The 17,132-nt window shown below is 42.1% G+C and overlaps 1 protein-coding gene across 2 annotated transcripts in view; it reads left to right on the top strand.

The window, feature by feature from the left end:
- The first annotated feature begins 968 nt into the window (after positions 1-968).
- The window catches only part of LOC130382775 (palmitoyltransferase ZDHHC14-like), a 40,888-nt gene continuing 24,724 nt past the window's right edge, over positions 969-17,132 (top strand). For both annotated transcript variants that reach the window (XM_056590668.1, XM_056590667.1), the window contains exons 1-2: positions 969-1,410; positions 2,034-2,327. In XM_056590668.1, coding sequence (XP_056446643.1) covers positions 2,086-2,327 — 242 coding nt within the window. In that variant the 5' untranslated portion in view covers positions 969-1,410; positions 2,034-2,085. The remainder of the gene's footprint in view (positions 1,411-2,033; positions 2,328-17,132) is intronic.

The raw sequence follows: 17,132 nt of genomic DNA, 5'->3' as shown, positions 1-17,132 counted from the left end.
GAACAATTACACACATGCAGGAATTTCTAGATCCACGTAGTCCTAGGCTACTTCGGTGTAAAAAGAGTAAAAAACACATGACCCATTGCCTGGGATTTGTGACATGTTGTGGGAATTTTTTAAGCCCCATTCGTTGAGAAGGGTTATAATGGCTTTAGGGACTTTAGAGTGTCATGGACCAAAAGGCATGTGAGTGTTTAAGATGTGCGCCTTTGCGTGTGTGTGTGTGTGTGTGTGTGTGTGTGTGTGTGTGTGTGTGTGTGTGTGTGTGTGTGTGTGTGTGTGTGTGTGTGTGTGTGAGAAGCAAAGATCAGATGTTCAACATTATAGGGAGCCCTGGCAACGGCACCATTGAATTTAGGGATCAAGATCATTATTAATTATACTAATTATCAGGGGTGTAGGCTTGTAGCCACATGGGGGCCATGGCCACCCCTGGTCAGAGGTTGGCCACCCCGCTGACCCCCCAGAGTCTGAAAAAAATAAATAAAAAAATCCTGAACGGAAACGTTCTAAAGAAAGCTGAAATATATGCACTATTAGTTTGATCTAACTTTGAAAAATATTTTCGAAAAATATTTTCAATATTGCCCTTAAAATAATCAAATGCCCTTCCCCCCCCGTTGACATTCAAGTGCCACCCCAAATATAAGACTGGCCCGAGCTGGCCACCACAGTAATAATGTCCTGGCTACGCCCCTGGTAATTATACACCCATTGAATGATGCATATTCAATGGTCCTTGTTCACTCGATTATACTGAAAAGACTGATATCCTTCGAAAGACGTTTCGCAATACATGTGATTACCGAATGGTTATATTAATTATTATTAATAATAATTAATGATAACCTCAAACATGCCATGCTCTTGCATTCCCCCCCCCCCCCTCCACACCCACCTCCGATCACAGTGACTTCACCCTTTGGAGAAAAAAACCGGGGGAGGAGCTGGCAAGGAGGGGTCTGCGTGTGTGCCGATGTTGCCGTTTGTTGTTTGCACGTTCTGCAAGCTGTACTGTAAACGATTCGAACAATGTGATCGGAGGGCCTTCGTTTTTTAGGCTTCCTTTGGAAATGCTTTGACTTATCCGAGGAGATTGGTTGGAAATGTGGGGGGATGAAGACATTTCTACGTTTGTGATTGGGAAACACTTGTACACACATAGCTCCCGTTCCTTCGTATTGTGAGCTCCAGTACCTCGGCGACTACACGCCGGGATGGTCGAGCTCATCTAAGGAAGAGTCTGGGGTTTTTGGGTCGAACAAGCAACTATTTCTAAACAGTTTTCTCTTTCACTTCCCTGGAAATGGTGTTGTTCTTCATCTACTCCGTAACACGGAACAAACCTGGATAACGAAAGGAGTACATACGTGACAACATCGCTGCGTGACGACTACTTTGCTCTCGGTAAGGTCGGCGATTCAAGCGGGCGTACCGCCGCCGCGAGTCAGGAGCCGAGGCGGGATGTCGAAGGCGCGATGTGACACGCTGGCCTGTAGAGCTATGTGATTGACCCCACAGTTGAAGGCTTAAGAGCGTAATTTGCCATTTAATGTAGGTATTTCAGTGTGAATAGTACATTGAGCGAAACGCTGACAGTGTGTACGGCGGCTAGCCTTCCTCATGGACTCGAACAAGTGGTCCGCCGTGCTATTGCTAACTTAATTTAATGTGCCACTACTAGCCGTAGAATGACACCATAGCTAGTCTAGCGACACCCTTATCACGGGCATTAGCAAACAGACAAGCCTGTCATAACTAGCACAACATGTCACATTTGGGTACTTTCTTATAACTTTTGTCAAGTTAGCAAGGAGAAGCAAAACTTTCTTTTATAGTAGTTTGAACATCTGGCGAAGACTGCTTCCTTGTTAAGACAGGTCTCTTCTAACGCGGAGACGTCATAGTCGAAGTTGGATTTAGATGGAGAAAAACATATCGAGGTTGAACTAAACTACACCGAGCACATAAGTTGCACTATTCGGTATACATGTCTCAGGTGTCCATTGTTTGTTTCCCCCTCTTGATAGAGATACAACTGCTGCTGGACCCATTCCGCTCTGGGGGCTCGTGTTTGTTTTAATGCATCTCGGGCTTCCCGAGTCCATGCGAGACTGCGAGTACAGCCAGATAAACACTCGCACCTCCACCCCGATGGAGATCCCTTACAAGAAGAAGACCCCAAAGAAGAGGAAATGGGAGTCCTTTCCCGGGCGGAATAAATTTTATTGCAATGGGAGGATTATGATGGCCAGGCAGACGGGCGTTTTTTACCTCACCCTGGTCCTCATCCTGGTCACATGTGGACTCTTCTTCACGTTTGAGTGAGTATACTGTGCATGATATGTCTCGTTCCATTTTCCTTGACTTGTGTGTTTTGCTTTCTACTTTCCCGAATTGTATACGTTCTCTACATTCCATCCCCTTTGTGCCGAGGCTTATAGTCTATGCATCTCTAGCCTCCTCCACACATTGCCAGTATTTCACAACATTTGGTCAGATGGTAACTCAGAAGCTTCAGTGCTCTGAGAAAGTGATGACGTATAGCTGTACACTGTAGCTGTAACTCACAGTGCAATCCTTTGCGTGCCAAGTTCGGCTCTTGATTGATAGTCTGGTAACTTTTACATTTATTTTGCCGAGTTTCACTAGACTCGTACATTAAGGCATGTAGAGGAGATTGTTTGTTTACTTACTGCTCATTTTCAGGGTGACCTTGCGATTATGATGACACCATATATTAACCAGAAAGCCAATCATCCGTACCTAGGTATTTTCTAATCAAAATTATCTTAGGAAACTTCCTTCCATCAACCCTGTGCTACATTATGTCATATTCTGTTAACTGTCATTTCTATAAAATAACAGCTAGTGCCATCACATTTTCAGTTTAACAGGAGGTTAATACTGGAATATTCTTAACATGATATACATTACAAGAGGTAGTTCAGCAAGTAATTTAAAACCTTTTTGTGAAATATCAGATCACATTCAATTTAAGTTCCCCATCCTTTTCACAAGTTTGACCAGACTTTATTGGTCAGATGCTTGTGATTTAAGAAGCCAATATTGGCAACCTACACTGCGCATTTGTCTATCCACATGTGCTCTTTCTTAAATACTCTTCTAGGTTCCTCATATGGTTCCCCAAACACACACAAACACAGACATGGGACGAGGTTGATCATAACAGGGTGCTTTCCTCTCCTCGTGTGAACTCCAACCTGCAATTCGTCACTTTGGGACGTCGCTAATTGTCCCTTTGCGGTAAGAGCACATGATGGTACGTGTTGAAAGACAGACTGACCCGATTGTTAGTGCTGGATTGTATCACAAGAGATTGCACCTTTTGCTGTCACTCTGCATTAGCCCTGACTAATCACTCTGTCTCTGTGACTGTCTCTGAGAACCCCCATTCATTTGACAGATAAGACCCTCTTTGTAATACTATGTGTTGCCCAATACAACTGATATCCTGCTATTATCAGGGCAAAGCATGTGAGAGCCCAGAAAGCTCTTGACATGCAAAGACATGTCCAATCAGTGGCTGCATGTCTAATTAGGGATGGGGATCGAAACCTGGTTCAATCAAGGACCCGGTTCCACTTTTTTCAAAACCCAAAAATCATTAACGTTTGGGCTTATCGATACCACTATGGAGTCCCGTCGTTCATTTATTATTATTTTTGTAACGTAATGTTGTGTCCCTTGAGTCGCGTTACGGCATTTAAATCAAATCAATCCATCACTGCAGCGTGTCCACCAATGGAATTGTAAGCAAACAGGTCTTACAAGTAAAACAAGTGAAGTAAATTGTGAAATCAGATCAGCAGATCAGTGTTGTAATCAGCAGCATACAAGTTAGTAATCTTAAAAAGTAAATAAAGTTTCAGATGTGCTGCGTGATGATGTGTTATGGTTGACTCAGTAAAACGACTGTTAGGTTATCATGATGCCTTCAAATGTAACATAAAGAAACGGTAAATTGAGTTTTTGGTGAGAAACATGAGTAATACTGTATAACTCAAGTTTCTGTGTTACTAATAGAGTTGTATAGTGCTCTAATCATTTTAGTTTATATAAATAAAACTACTGCTGTCAATATTTATTAAGAATTCCATATTTAATTTAAATGCAATTATTTATTTCCTAAATATTTTCCTCATCGCTAAAAACACTTCGTATTTCGACCAATTAATAGAAAAGTATCGATAGTGGTATCGATAAAGACTCGGATTGTTAAGGATTATCGAAAATGGTATCTATAGCAATAAATACTAATGATCTCCATCCCTATGTCTAATGTCCGACATTATTCTCCTATCCCTGTAAATAGGAAGGGACAGCAGTACTGTACTCTGTACCAAACCACTATCAGTTAGTTGGCCGGTAAGCCTGTGTGCATTATTGATAACGGAGGTATTCTCCACTTTTCAATCAACACTGACGTGACCTCTGGACCACTTCAGCTTTCAATGCATTGTCCCTTAGGAGGAGATACTGACATAACCCGAGTCGAAGACCAGCCGGCTGTGCCAACCATCCACTAAGTCCCACACTGTGTGGATGAAAAGACAATTCCTAAATCGCCCCCAAACCCTTGCTGTAGCCTGTATAGCCAGCAGGGCTGGGGACTTGTGTGCTCTGTGCTCTGTTTTGACGACAGGGGACATTGCTTAGACATGGTGCTTTGGGAAACTCTTCCTCTCTTTGCTGTCCTGCACCCGTTTCAATCCCCTGCCCACCCTATCTCTGCAGGCCAGTGTGAAGACCTCCTGACTCCCCCCTACGGACTGTCTCCCTGGTTGCTAAGCACCCGTCTGCTGAGCAGAGACATTTAGTGGACAGGCTGATAGTCAGCAGACCTGCACACACTGTCTTCTATGGCCATTAACTGTAATGTGTTTCGATTAGACATGTTTTTTGGCTCACCCCTCCAGATGTCAGCCCAGTGGGAAATGGCTTCTCATCCGTTACTTAGACCATGTGTATGAGAGTGCATATTCTTATTTTGATGAATGAGTGCTTCTTCGGCAAACAAATGCAAAATGTAGTGTCCGGCACGTTTTCCCACATACATTAACATATTGTTTTTCCCGATTGGATGAATTTACAATTGAGTTATTGCTGCGACCTCTGTTGCGGAACTATGGTTTTCATATTGCCTTTGACTAATCATTGGCAACAGCTTTGGCTGTGCGTCCATGCAGGCCTGCCTAACTGCAGCAGTCCTATCTATCATTATGCTGTTAATGACTTCCCAGACACCCGTGCGTTGCACATTACCATGCTCCCCATGCGTGGTGAAAAGTTCAGTCTTGTAAATATGTGTAGTGCTTGTGATCTGAGGCACTGTGGAACTTTTAAGCTTCTGAATCCCTGAGACATAAATGCGTGAGGGAGATGAGTGGTTTTGGTCTGAGAAGCATCTGAAAATAATTTAACAGAAGTGCATTGTAGGGCCTTAGTCATCAATCCGAGGCTGTGACAGTTCTGCAAAGCTCAGAGTAGGGCTCACATGTGTCAATGTTGATGGACGACCAATTTGAATGGCCCATTGTTGTCAGACTGTCTTAATTGTGTGAAGAAATTGAAGATAAATAAATAGGCACGGAATCTGTCAGGACGTGCAGGAAATAACCAGGCCTTTTTTTTGCGCTACCGAGCAGTCACTGTTTTTTTTTTTTTGTTCAGACAAGTCGATTTTCCATATAACAAAATAGCTTTGCTTCCTTTCTTCAACAGCTATTCAACTAACATCATTTGTTCCCCTCCTTCCCCTCCGATCCAGCTCAAATGTGCAACTGAAGGAGGAAAATAAACGAGGCACATTCTTTCCATTCCTGTTTTCTTTGAATATGAAATGTTGAACATTGTTTAGTGTGTTTTGAAGGTGGTTAGCCACAACAGTCTCATTCATTATGCCAGCCATGGGAGAGAGACCAAATAATAATTCCTGCTGCAGAAGAGCAATGTTTCTCTCTGCCCTTGACACAGTTCATCTGGTGTTGTGCAATCCTCACATTTTCATCAAGGTTTACTCATAGGATGTAACCACTTTCTCGATGTTTGAGGGGTAGGTGGGGTTTTTGCAGTGGTTGTTATTTGCAGGCATGTGAGATTATCACTTCGGTATTCCTCCAACCCCACCCACTTTATACCCACACGTTTCCTGCAGTTGCTAAACCTCTAACTGTATCTTGAGTAGGACGATTCCCTGACTGTGTGCCTACTTGGCCACTACATCAGCTTTAGTTTTTAAACCTCTTTAATTCGATTCTAAGCATAAGATTAGAATCGACCAAAAGCTTAGCATTTTCTTTTTTTGAAAAAGTGATTTAAGCTTTGCAGTGAAAAAACACGTAAGGAATGACAAAGGAGAGGGCATCAGCAGCCAGTTGCTAGATGCTGTTAGATGATCAATACCAACGTGTATAACTTAATAGATAACATATTTTGGGACACGGTAGGCCAACATTTCCCAACCCCAGGGCACATCAGATTCATATCAGCACATGTCACTGCTCATTGTCATGACTTGTGACATCAATGGAACTCGAGGACTTGACTGCATGATTTGGACTCGGATGACAGATATTAAAAATCATATGTATTGTCCCTTGGCTATAAGCGATCACAACATTGACTCATGCTATGGTGACTAGACAACATTCTCGGACTTGAGATTTTGTGACTCGAGTACATGTTAGATATCTGATCTTCATTTATATTATTTAAATCACCTCTTGGCAGCCACTGGAAAGTCTGAAGGAAGATTTGCAATAAAAGGGAAAATCAGCCCTGAATTTATCTTTCAGATTGTGTTTTGATTCCATTTGCTTTGACTAAAATAAGCTATGACTCAAGGCCATAGCTTATTTTAGTCAGACAATTTCCTTGCCCAATTGATTGGGCAAAGAGTAACAGCTTACTCCTTGTTGTGCATTAGTTCTGCACAGTGCACCAAAACATTATTCCCTCCATGTGGAAGGGCTAAATACGTCTGGTTATTGTTTTCTTTGTTTCCTCTTTTGGAATGTCCAAAAAGCTAACTGTTGCGAAAGATCTTAGTGTTTCTCATTGTGTTTTCAACAGTGGCCACACCCATGGTACACGTTTCCCTTGGAGACAAACAGGACCAGTGGTCCAATACTTTCTTGTCTACAATAACAAACCTGCTTCCTGTATTGCTACAGTAATGACCTGGATTGTTCTTTAATTGTTCCCAAAAAGATTGTTAGGCTGGTGGTTTAAAAATGAACTAAACTGGTCTTGTGGAATTGCATGTTGTTTTCAGATGTCTTCTCTTTGAATAAAGAGTGACTGGGCCTAAAAAAAAAAAAGTTTGGTTCCTGTTGGTTGTCAGTTGAGGTCATGGGTAGGTAGGGAAATAATTGTATTTTTTCATTTTATTTTCTTCCAGCGGCAGCGAATGATAGTTAGGTTGTTTTCATTTAAAAACGAGATAATTTGCTCATCCATTTTTTATTTTTTATTTTTTTTTTATTTTATAAAGCTCATAAAATAATACGGGTCGCACATAAATAGACAGGGTCGGTCTGAAACCGGAACCAAACAAATTTCTTTTTAGGCCCTACCATTAATCCTCTTTTAAGAAAACAATGTCACTGGACAAACAGTGAGTGAATAACTGAGTCATAACAATTAACCTGATCTGTTACACATACCCTTGAACTCAGCCACAAGTATGTGGTTTGACTAGGGAGCTTACCATTTTCTGGCCATGATGTTGACTCCTCTCAGGTCGCTTTCCTGTTGCTGTCTGTTTTCCTGTGGTGGCAACAGGGTAGACCTGTCACCAGTCATCAGTCAAAGCAGGAATCAATTCCTACTATCTGCCTCTTCTACGGCTCCTCCTTTCCATGAATAGCCAACATCCTATTCTTCACCCTTGCATCACCTATGTTTGTCAAACAGCATTAGCACATCCCCACTGCCTGGGTCAGTGACTGTGTTGAAAGGTTATGTAGGTCGAGATTGAGGTACTTGAGGCTGCGGTAGAGGAGTTGGCAAGACTGGGCAAATATTTAGTAATAGGGCAGGGTATGGAAGATCACTTCTTGCAGTCCTATAAGTGCCAATTAACGTCTCGGTAGCAGAGGCAAACATTGTTTTTGAAGTTTCTAATGACTTCTAAAGAACTTTCATGTTATTTTGAGAGTCACTAAGTGCAATTCAATATGTTTGATCAAACCTGTTATGAAAGTGAGGTCTATTGTGAAATTTCACCGAGCCGATTCTGTTTTTAAGTTGGGCAAGTGAACATGACATTCGGCCAAGGCGAACATGACCTGTACTTGCCCTATGGGCAAGTGCTCTCAAAACCTTAGTGTCAACCCTTGCCATGCACCTGACATAGCACTCCTTATATTTGCTTCTTATCAACCCGCCTATGGACTCATTAGTCAGGTTCAGTGCACTTGTGCTGTCATCAATCTAGATTAAGTCCAACCTGTGTGCTACTCTCTTAAGATCTAATAGATTGACACTTGGTAATGGCCTACTATCTAAAATGTAATATTAGGTTATACAGGGTAGACTTGCATGAAACTCTATTCAGTGACGCAATCCAAAAATGAATTGGAGGAATTGCAGGATAAGATAGTGTGGATGGATGGGTGTTCAATGTTTGACATGTTCAATGACTTTGTTGTTGTAGATCAGAGGATATCGATCGCCTCTAAAGCTGCCCTGAGTGCAAGGCTAAAAGTAGGTAGCGTGATACAGCATGTAGCTCTGTTGGATTTCTAAGGGACAGCTATAGGGGGATTTTGCGCTATCGAACTGTTGGAAATGATTTGGTCAGAGTCAAACAAGTTCAAAACCTCTCCAAATATAATTCAATAGGTTTAAGTTATGGGGACTATAAGGTTATGAAATCAAGCTGATTTTGTTATGCAGTAAACTTTTGACTGTTCTATGAAGACAATCAGTGTTTCCCACAGAAATTTTGGAGACTATGGGGGGGGGGGGGAAGGGGGCTGGTATGGGGCGATTGTTGATTGTTGACGGGGTACGGGGGGTATGGAGCGATTGTTGACCGGGGGGGGGGGGGGGGGGGGGGTATGGAGCGATTGTTGACGGGGGGGGGGGGGGGGGGGGTATATAGCAATTGTTGACCGGGGGGGGGGGGGGGGGGGGGTATGGAGCGATTGTTGACGGGGGGGGGGGGGGGGGTATGGAGCGATTGTTGACGGGGGGGGGGGGGGGGGGGGGTGTATGTCTTCAAACTTCGCCTGAGCAAAAAAAAAAAAAAAAAAAATTTTTTTTTTTTTTTTTTTAATAATAATAATAATTCATGTGCACGCAGAGACTATGGCGGCCGAAATTAGACTATGGCGGGCCGCCATAGTCTCGTCAATGTGTGGGAAACACTGACAATCTATGCATGCTTTTCTCCAGGTTATTTCTCTTGATGGTATTTTCGATTGACTTAAGCTTTTCACTTTAGCTTCTCTCTAAGGGTTACAGCAGTGTAGATCAGAGTAGGAATTTAGCAGGTAAGCAGCAGGAAGTCAACTGCTTGTAAAGCGTGTTTGATGTCAATATGAATCATATGCCGTCGACTGTGTGTGGCAGAGTTGGATTGTTGAAAGGGAAAATGATCATAAACGTCAAATACCAAGTTCACATCTCCCCACATGGTCCATTGTAGTGTGTAAGATCTCATCCCATTTGAGATCTGAGGCTGTCTCCTTTTAATGTGCTGTAACTCACTGTTATTTTATGAAACATCTGCTATGAGTGCATTGTGAGAAAATCAGTTTCTCGTTGATTGCACCTGTACGAGCCAATTTAGATTTTGACCACAAGTTATATCTGACCAGGGCATCTCTTCCCTGATGGTTCAGAGAATTATTCTTGCATGTTCATCACAGGTGTGTCTAATGAACACGTATCAATGGTGGAGAAATGATTGGAGGGAGGGAGCACAAAAGGAGGGATTTTGTCTTTTGTGTTTTCTGTGCAGATGCAATCGTGTCAAAGTGAAACAACAAGGTCAACCGTTTTATTGATTGATTTACTGCAGTGATGATTGCAAAAGTCCCCTGAGTTCCCTATAGTAAGTAAGTAATAATCCAAGCATCCCAGGTAATCTGTGGGTAAATGTTCATAGTTATCCTCAAACACAAATCTATTAGTTGGATTATACATTTAATTAAAGAAAGCCAACAATATCTATCTATATCTAATATATCTACAAGTGTCTCCATCCGTAGCTGAGACAGCAATTTCAAAGCTGTTAAAAAATACGGCCGTTTTACAGTGTACAGTAATGTTTGAATTTCTTCTATACAGCAGGCTTTTTATTGATAAAAAAAAATGAATCTACCTGCCTCTGCCTCTTTGCCAAAATGTACAAAATGTGTTCTGTCTCTCTCTGTTCTCTTTTTATTAATTAATTCTAACTTTTGTTATAGTTGATTTATTAAGTTGAATTTTCATGCTGTTTAGAACAAAAAGGGTACTGATTTAATAATATATTTGAATCCCAATGCATCTTCAATTCATTAGAACTTTTGCCTAATGCTTAGTCTTATGTCTTTATTATTCTTTCTCTGAGTAGCAATAAGTTGTAAATGGACTAATATTCACGATGTTTAGACACTTGATGTCAGGGTTTTCCTATCCAGCCTTGACCTACTGCGGTCCTACTTTTTCACCTGGGACATGATTATCAGGCTAAGCAGGCTGGATCTCTACAGGCTGCTGCCTGGGTCACTATGTCCCCTGCTCACAAATGCTTTTTGGAAACCCCTTCAGACAACCCCATTTGATTTTTTACCAGGATACAAAAAAATAAATGAGGACCTTGGAAAATAATGTGGTTCTGTGCTTGCCCTGTTTCAGTTATCTCACTGAAGTTCAGCCAGCTGGCTCCAAGCATCCGTTTATCAGTCGGCCCATGCTGTGTTTATTTGCATGTTTTCTGCGTGGTCTATGTTGCATTCAAGGAGACTGAGGAATGTCCCATGGTATATGCATGATTTGTATGGGAGCTAAGACCAGGCTCAAGGGAGAGCTGCCCTCATATATGCATTCTTAATTGTGAACAGGCAAGTAGAGATTTTGTTGACAGATAACAGTCCCAATCATTACACATGAGTAATTGAAGACAATTTAATTTGGCATACATATAAGTCATTGTTTCCAAAAAGAAAACTACCATTAATCCTTATTTTTTTTATTTTATTTTTTTGTTTAGTCAAATGTATTTAAATATTTGTACTGTGTCTTCATTGACGGAAGGGTGGTGGGGGGGGGGGGGATAAATCACATGACATCATTATCCTGATGCATATCATCCGTCTTTCCTCACTTTCCCACCCTTTAAACCCTTTCACCGTGAATCGAATGGTTGTTTCCAAGGTAACCACATTTTCTTTCAAAATCCACCATGTCCGACATTGGATATAGTCAGTCTCCATGGAAACAAAGCCCCTCAAACTCCCCAATTAATATTAACTACGCTAAAGTGGAAATAACATTCTAATCTGGGACATATCCAGTTTCTCCTTAATGCCGCCTTACAGGCATGAAAAGAGAGGCTATTGGGTTTCTTCCGATCAGTTGTTCTTCAAACCAAGTGGCTGACGAAAATGGATGTGAATCTTGCACGCAGACTGGAGCTTGCCTTCCTCACAGAACACACCCCCATATCAATCAAAGCTAGTCTGTGGTTAAAATGGGTTCAGTGCAGCAACCTACTTCCCCCCGTCAGTATGTAATGCGTGCTCATCTCCACTGGATATTCTCTTCCAACACCTAACTGCCTTGGTAGTTGTGGTGGTAAACAGTCTCTCTTCTCAGAATTGATTAACGTCACCGCCTGTTGACATCTGTAAACAAACATCTGCCTGCTTCTGCATCCTTGAAGAGCTTGATGCGTCGGCAGTGTTAAATGTTTACCTAGATTACATGTTATAGAGGATGATCATTATCCGCTTATGCAGAACCAAATGGATTTTCTTTGGTGTGCTGCAAATAAACTGTGGTCACTCACAACCCTTGGAGACGGCAACATGTGGCAGTTTACTAAACTTTACATGGAGACTTGTCATCAGATTGACTCCTGTTTGTAACATCCAAATCAACGTCTTGGAGATAATGGTTAAATACGTTGTTTCAGGCAAAGCTTTGTTGTTGGCTGTTCACAACTCAATTATTGATGCAATTTAGTGTTCCTAGGACAGATTGAAGAGAAACAGATTGACGAAGCAGATAAAAGGAAGGTGTGTAATGTGGCTCAGTGGATTTCTTTATTCTGCTACTTTTGTAATGCCTTTCCTATATTATTATTTTATACAGCAGGGTGCGAGTAATAGTACTCAATACGCACAGAACACAACGATACTCTTTAATAGCATTTTGTTGATAATCATGATGGTTGGTGCATTCTTTTATAAAGGCAGGTAGGCCAGGTGTAGCCTGTCAAACCAGTTCCTTCTTGGTAAACTCAATATTAACTGGAGTGGGATGGTCAGGGATTGGGTCGTTTTTCCAAAGATATCACTGCCGAAGTCACTTTGAGAATTTTGAGCATTTTATGAAGGAATATAAACATGCTTTGTTTTTGACAAATGTGTCTATTCAAGCTTATTTTGCATTGTCGGAAGATGAGTCTCAACGGCAATATTTTGAAGGAGACAGAGTGCTCTTCTACGCGCTCTGTTTATAGAGTAAGTTCTCATAGTAAGTTAGTTAAAATCGCCCTATTATTGGCGCAGGAAAAACATATAGTTGATAATCGCTTCAATTGCCAATATACGATCCGATGGCAAAAGTTTGCACAAGCCTTAGTGAATATTTGGAGTCCCCTTTAGATCATAGAGGCTTAGAACATTCAGTGTCTTTTCTTACCCGGATTCGCCACATTTTTTGAAAGAAAGTAAGAGTTGAAGTTTATGTGTCTTCTATGCTATGTGGTCTGAGGGTATTCAAAGAAAATCCCCAGTATTCACCTTAAAAGGTGACTTTCTTATGTAGAGCATATTTTTATTTACCTTGCAGCCAGAACATTGCTGTCGACTAAGTCACCAAATAGGAAATAATAACAACTCTTGCTTCTGGCACCCAAAGCAAACAGAAATCGTTCTCAACATATACTATAGACCTTTTTTGCTTTTTAAAGCAAGGCAGATCATCAATAAACCTCTCAATAATTGCATGTTTTTGATGGTCTTTGGACGAACAAATTGCGCGCTGCTGCAGTTTGACACAGCTTGCATAGCTCTGCCGCTCTTGGAACACAGCTTGATATCGATAGCTGCCAATCTCTTTGCAGTCACTTAAATGGAATTCTGCCAATGTTTGTTACATCATTATCATGATATGAAAAGAGGGAATAATAAATGCGCTTGAAATAAGTGGCCAGGTGCTAGAGCAAAATGATGGACTTGTGTAAAGAGAAGTATCCGGTGCCGGGCTACATGACTTAATAATAATAATAAAAATAATAATAATGCATTTTATTTATGGGCAAGACTATCAAACATCCATAGTAGCAAAGACTTGTCCAGAATGCCTTTGTTAATCTTTGTCTAACCCAGTGATTAAGAAAGGCAGTAGGGCAGACATGTACCTCTAACAATTGGATGCCCAATTAGCCAATGTGCACCCGAGGAATGTGCACTTAGCTCCAGACCGAGTAGTGCACGCTGTTTAGGAAGAAACCCAACGACCTCAAGACCAGTGTCAACAATCACAGATGTGTCTTTGCTGCATTTATGCCGTGCTGCATGAATCCTCCTGCTGATGTCCCAGGCATCCCAGCGGTTTCCCCCCCCCCTCCCCTCTGTCCAGATGTGGACAGCAGGATTGGCTCCAATCCCTTGAATTGAACATATTGGAGACCCATTTATTGGCGTGAATGACTTAAGTTAAGTTTATTCCTGATTATGATGTACTCTCTCAACAAACTTTAAATTGCATTCATCATTTTTGATTGTTCAACCTAAAGAGAGTAAAAAAGAAAGCTAAATTAATTTAAATCCACATTCAGAATACATAAGCAGTCAGCAAGTGAGAATAAGAACTGCTTGTTTCATTCCTGCTCTGATGTGCACACTGTTTAATGGCAGCGTTATCAGACCAACAGCAGTGTTTCCCCTATAAGCATTCAGCAGCGCCGCACCTCCGCTGCTGGAAAGAATGGCCAAGTTCGAGGCATATTTGCAAAATGATCTGGTCTCAGCAGATACCTGGACTCTGTTGGTTGTTATGTCATATTTGGAAGCTCAATCTGTACATTTTTCCCCAAAATATCTGACCAGAAGTAATCATCTAAAGGGCTATTTATCAAAATGTTCTTCCGGGGGGGGCATGCCCCCAGACCCCCCTAGTGTGGCTTGCTTACCAACTCACAGCACCACTGCTAAAAAAAAATCGAGGGGAAACAGTGCCAACAGCGTTTAATAAGGTTTATTCGATTACTGCTATGTGTCTCACTGGAGTACAGGCACTCCAGCTCTGGAAGACATGCCAGCAAGGGCTGGACCATGGGTGACTGCCAGCAAGGCAGACACCCCGGGTCATCTGTTTATCCTCCGCAATACTCAGGCACTTTGAGAAACCCCTTCTTGAACCCTTGTGATGCCATCATATTTATAGTCTTTTTCCATCCTTTTGACGGTTCGCATCTCAGGTTAGAATGTTTGTGGCTAAACGGAGGCTCCAATCCCGCAAATGTGCTCTTCTAATAACTTCTCCTTTTCCCAAACCTATTTGCAATACATATTAGAATGGATCGATGTTTGCCGCCACAGTTGGCACAGTTTAAAATAGCAGTCCTATATATAACTTGGCGTGGTTGGTGAGAGAGTTTCAGGTCTTGGCACACAATAGCAGTTGTGAGCAGCCACCCAAGGTGCAACCATCTGGAGGGGATGTTGTGTTGCATCCATCAGCACCAAACAATCGCAAGGCTGGAAAAATGTTGTAATGTCATTGCGACCCATTACATTTGATTGACTGTGACTTTGTAGTTCACCTGCAAAACAGAACTGTTTGGTTTCCAAGTCGTCCAAAGTTCACCGGCTCTCTGTCGTCAAATCTAACCGTGATGAGGAGATGAGAAAGTTGCCCCCTTGAATGTGGTTCTGCTGTAGTTTTGTCCCCTTCGTCCACGGTCGATATCACAAAGATGGCGGTGCCGATTCAGCGCTCTATTCACAGGACTTGATACTTTACATTGATCACTGTATGGCCCAATGACAGATTGAGTCCGTAAGTGCTTTGTGATGGACAGTAGATGGCTTTCATCCCATCCCTGGCATTTCCCAGCTCACCGTTGAACATTATCATAATGGGAAAGGTTTCTTCCTCCTCCCCAGCCGTACACCCTCTCCCAGCTACCAGGCTCATCTTTTGTTCCATGTCATTAATCCTGTACATCCCCTCTGAGAAACAGTATTCTATACTGCAGGGGTGCCCAACCTTTTTTGACCCAAGATCTACTTTTCAAGTAGCCAACCTCCCGAGATCTACCAGCAAACCTACCTTCAAGCGGGGGGGGGGGGGGGGGGGGGTAGAGAACAATTGTTGACGGGGGGGGGGGGGTAGAGAACAATTGTTGACGGACGGACGGACGGACGGACGGACGGACGGGGGTTGTATCGTGAACCTACGGACTTCAGTGGGGGTTTCATTCCGTCTGCGCACGGCACCTTCTCAACGATAATCAATAATCTTCCTCCCACTCAGGGTGAAAATGGTAGGTCTTAGCTTGTTTCCCCTCAGCCATGCCAACGTTTAGGAGTGTGTAACTACTGTTGACGGCTTTCAACTGCTGTTAACAGCACATGCGCTACCGCACGTATATGTCCCGCGCAAATTTAATTTTATTAAAAAAAAAAAAAAAAAACTTTTTTTTTTTTTTTTTCTTCACCCCTCGCGATCGACTTGGGATCTGTCGGCGATCTACTGGTAGACCGCGATCGACTGGTTGGGCACCCCTGCTATACTGGATTGAATCACCTCTGTCGCTGCAGGGTTGAAGGGAAGCCTTAGTGGGTGCAATCCATTGTCTGAAGAATGAGCTTATGTTATGTTATTTAATGTACGCCACTATTTAATGGCGATTGTTTCGGTTTATTAGATTCTTTTGGATTTTTATTTTCCTACGGTTTGTGAAATGACGGCAAACCGGCAAAACCAAGATGTATTAAAGTTCTAGACGACCACACCAATTTGTTTGGCCTTGAAGACCAAGTGAACCTGCTGTCAACAGGCAAACAACGTGTTGTTTTTGGAGACTTGCAAACACGTATATTGGATTCGACTTCTGTTTACGCTAAATGAAGGTCTTATTTCAGTAACGGTGATAAAAAGCGGCAGCATTTTCAACCTTGTATCATTTCTGATGACTGGAAAGGGCCTGGGTGGCAGGTGATCCACGATGCGGTGTCATATTGCAATGCAAAAGATGTGGCCCCCATTTTTACAGTAGGAAATAGTGGTGAATTAAGATGGACCATATTTTTGGTATTTTCAGCTGTTTAGAGAGAATCAGAAAATTTGTTTAAACCAAAAAGTGTTGATTAGTTTGAAAAATTTAGTATTTTTTCAGGCCAAATCTCCCAGCCCTACTTAGGATAAAGCACTATAATTACGAAACCCAGGCAGATAATTATTAAAAATATATTTTTTGCTATTCTCTGAGTCATCGATGGAACCACATGGCTGCCATATGCTCAGTCAGTTCCCCCCTTTTCTCTCCAAGAATGCCACCACTTCCACTTTCCCCCACATACCATATCTCCTTCTCCGCTGTTGGACCAAAGTCTTCAGAGAAATAGTAGTGGTCCGGACTCCGGAGCCATTCCTATCATCCTATTTGTGATTACTGCAAATAAGCATCAGGATTGTTGGCCAGTTAACAGGATTAGCTGGATATTTTTTTTTATAAAATCAGATTAGAACACACGGCTTTGGCCCTGACCCCTGACACTGTGTGTGTGCGTGTGCGTGTGCGTGCGTGCGTGCGTTACGGTCTAAACATGTGTAAACACTGATTATTAACTACTAGTGATTTCATTACACCACTACCATAGCATTGAAGGTGTTCCTTTTAGTAGTGGATGTTGGTGTTGCTAATCGCTGGAGAGCTG

The sequence above is a fragment of the Gadus chalcogrammus genome, chromosome 5 (genome assembly GCF_026213295.1).
Source record: "Gadus chalcogrammus isolate NIFS_2021 chromosome 5, NIFS_Gcha_1.0, whole genome shotgun sequence".
NCBI lineage: Eukaryota > Metazoa > Chordata > Actinopteri > Gadiformes > Gadidae > Gadus > Gadus chalcogrammus.
This window is presented reverse-complemented; position numbering and strand designations above follow the sequence as displayed.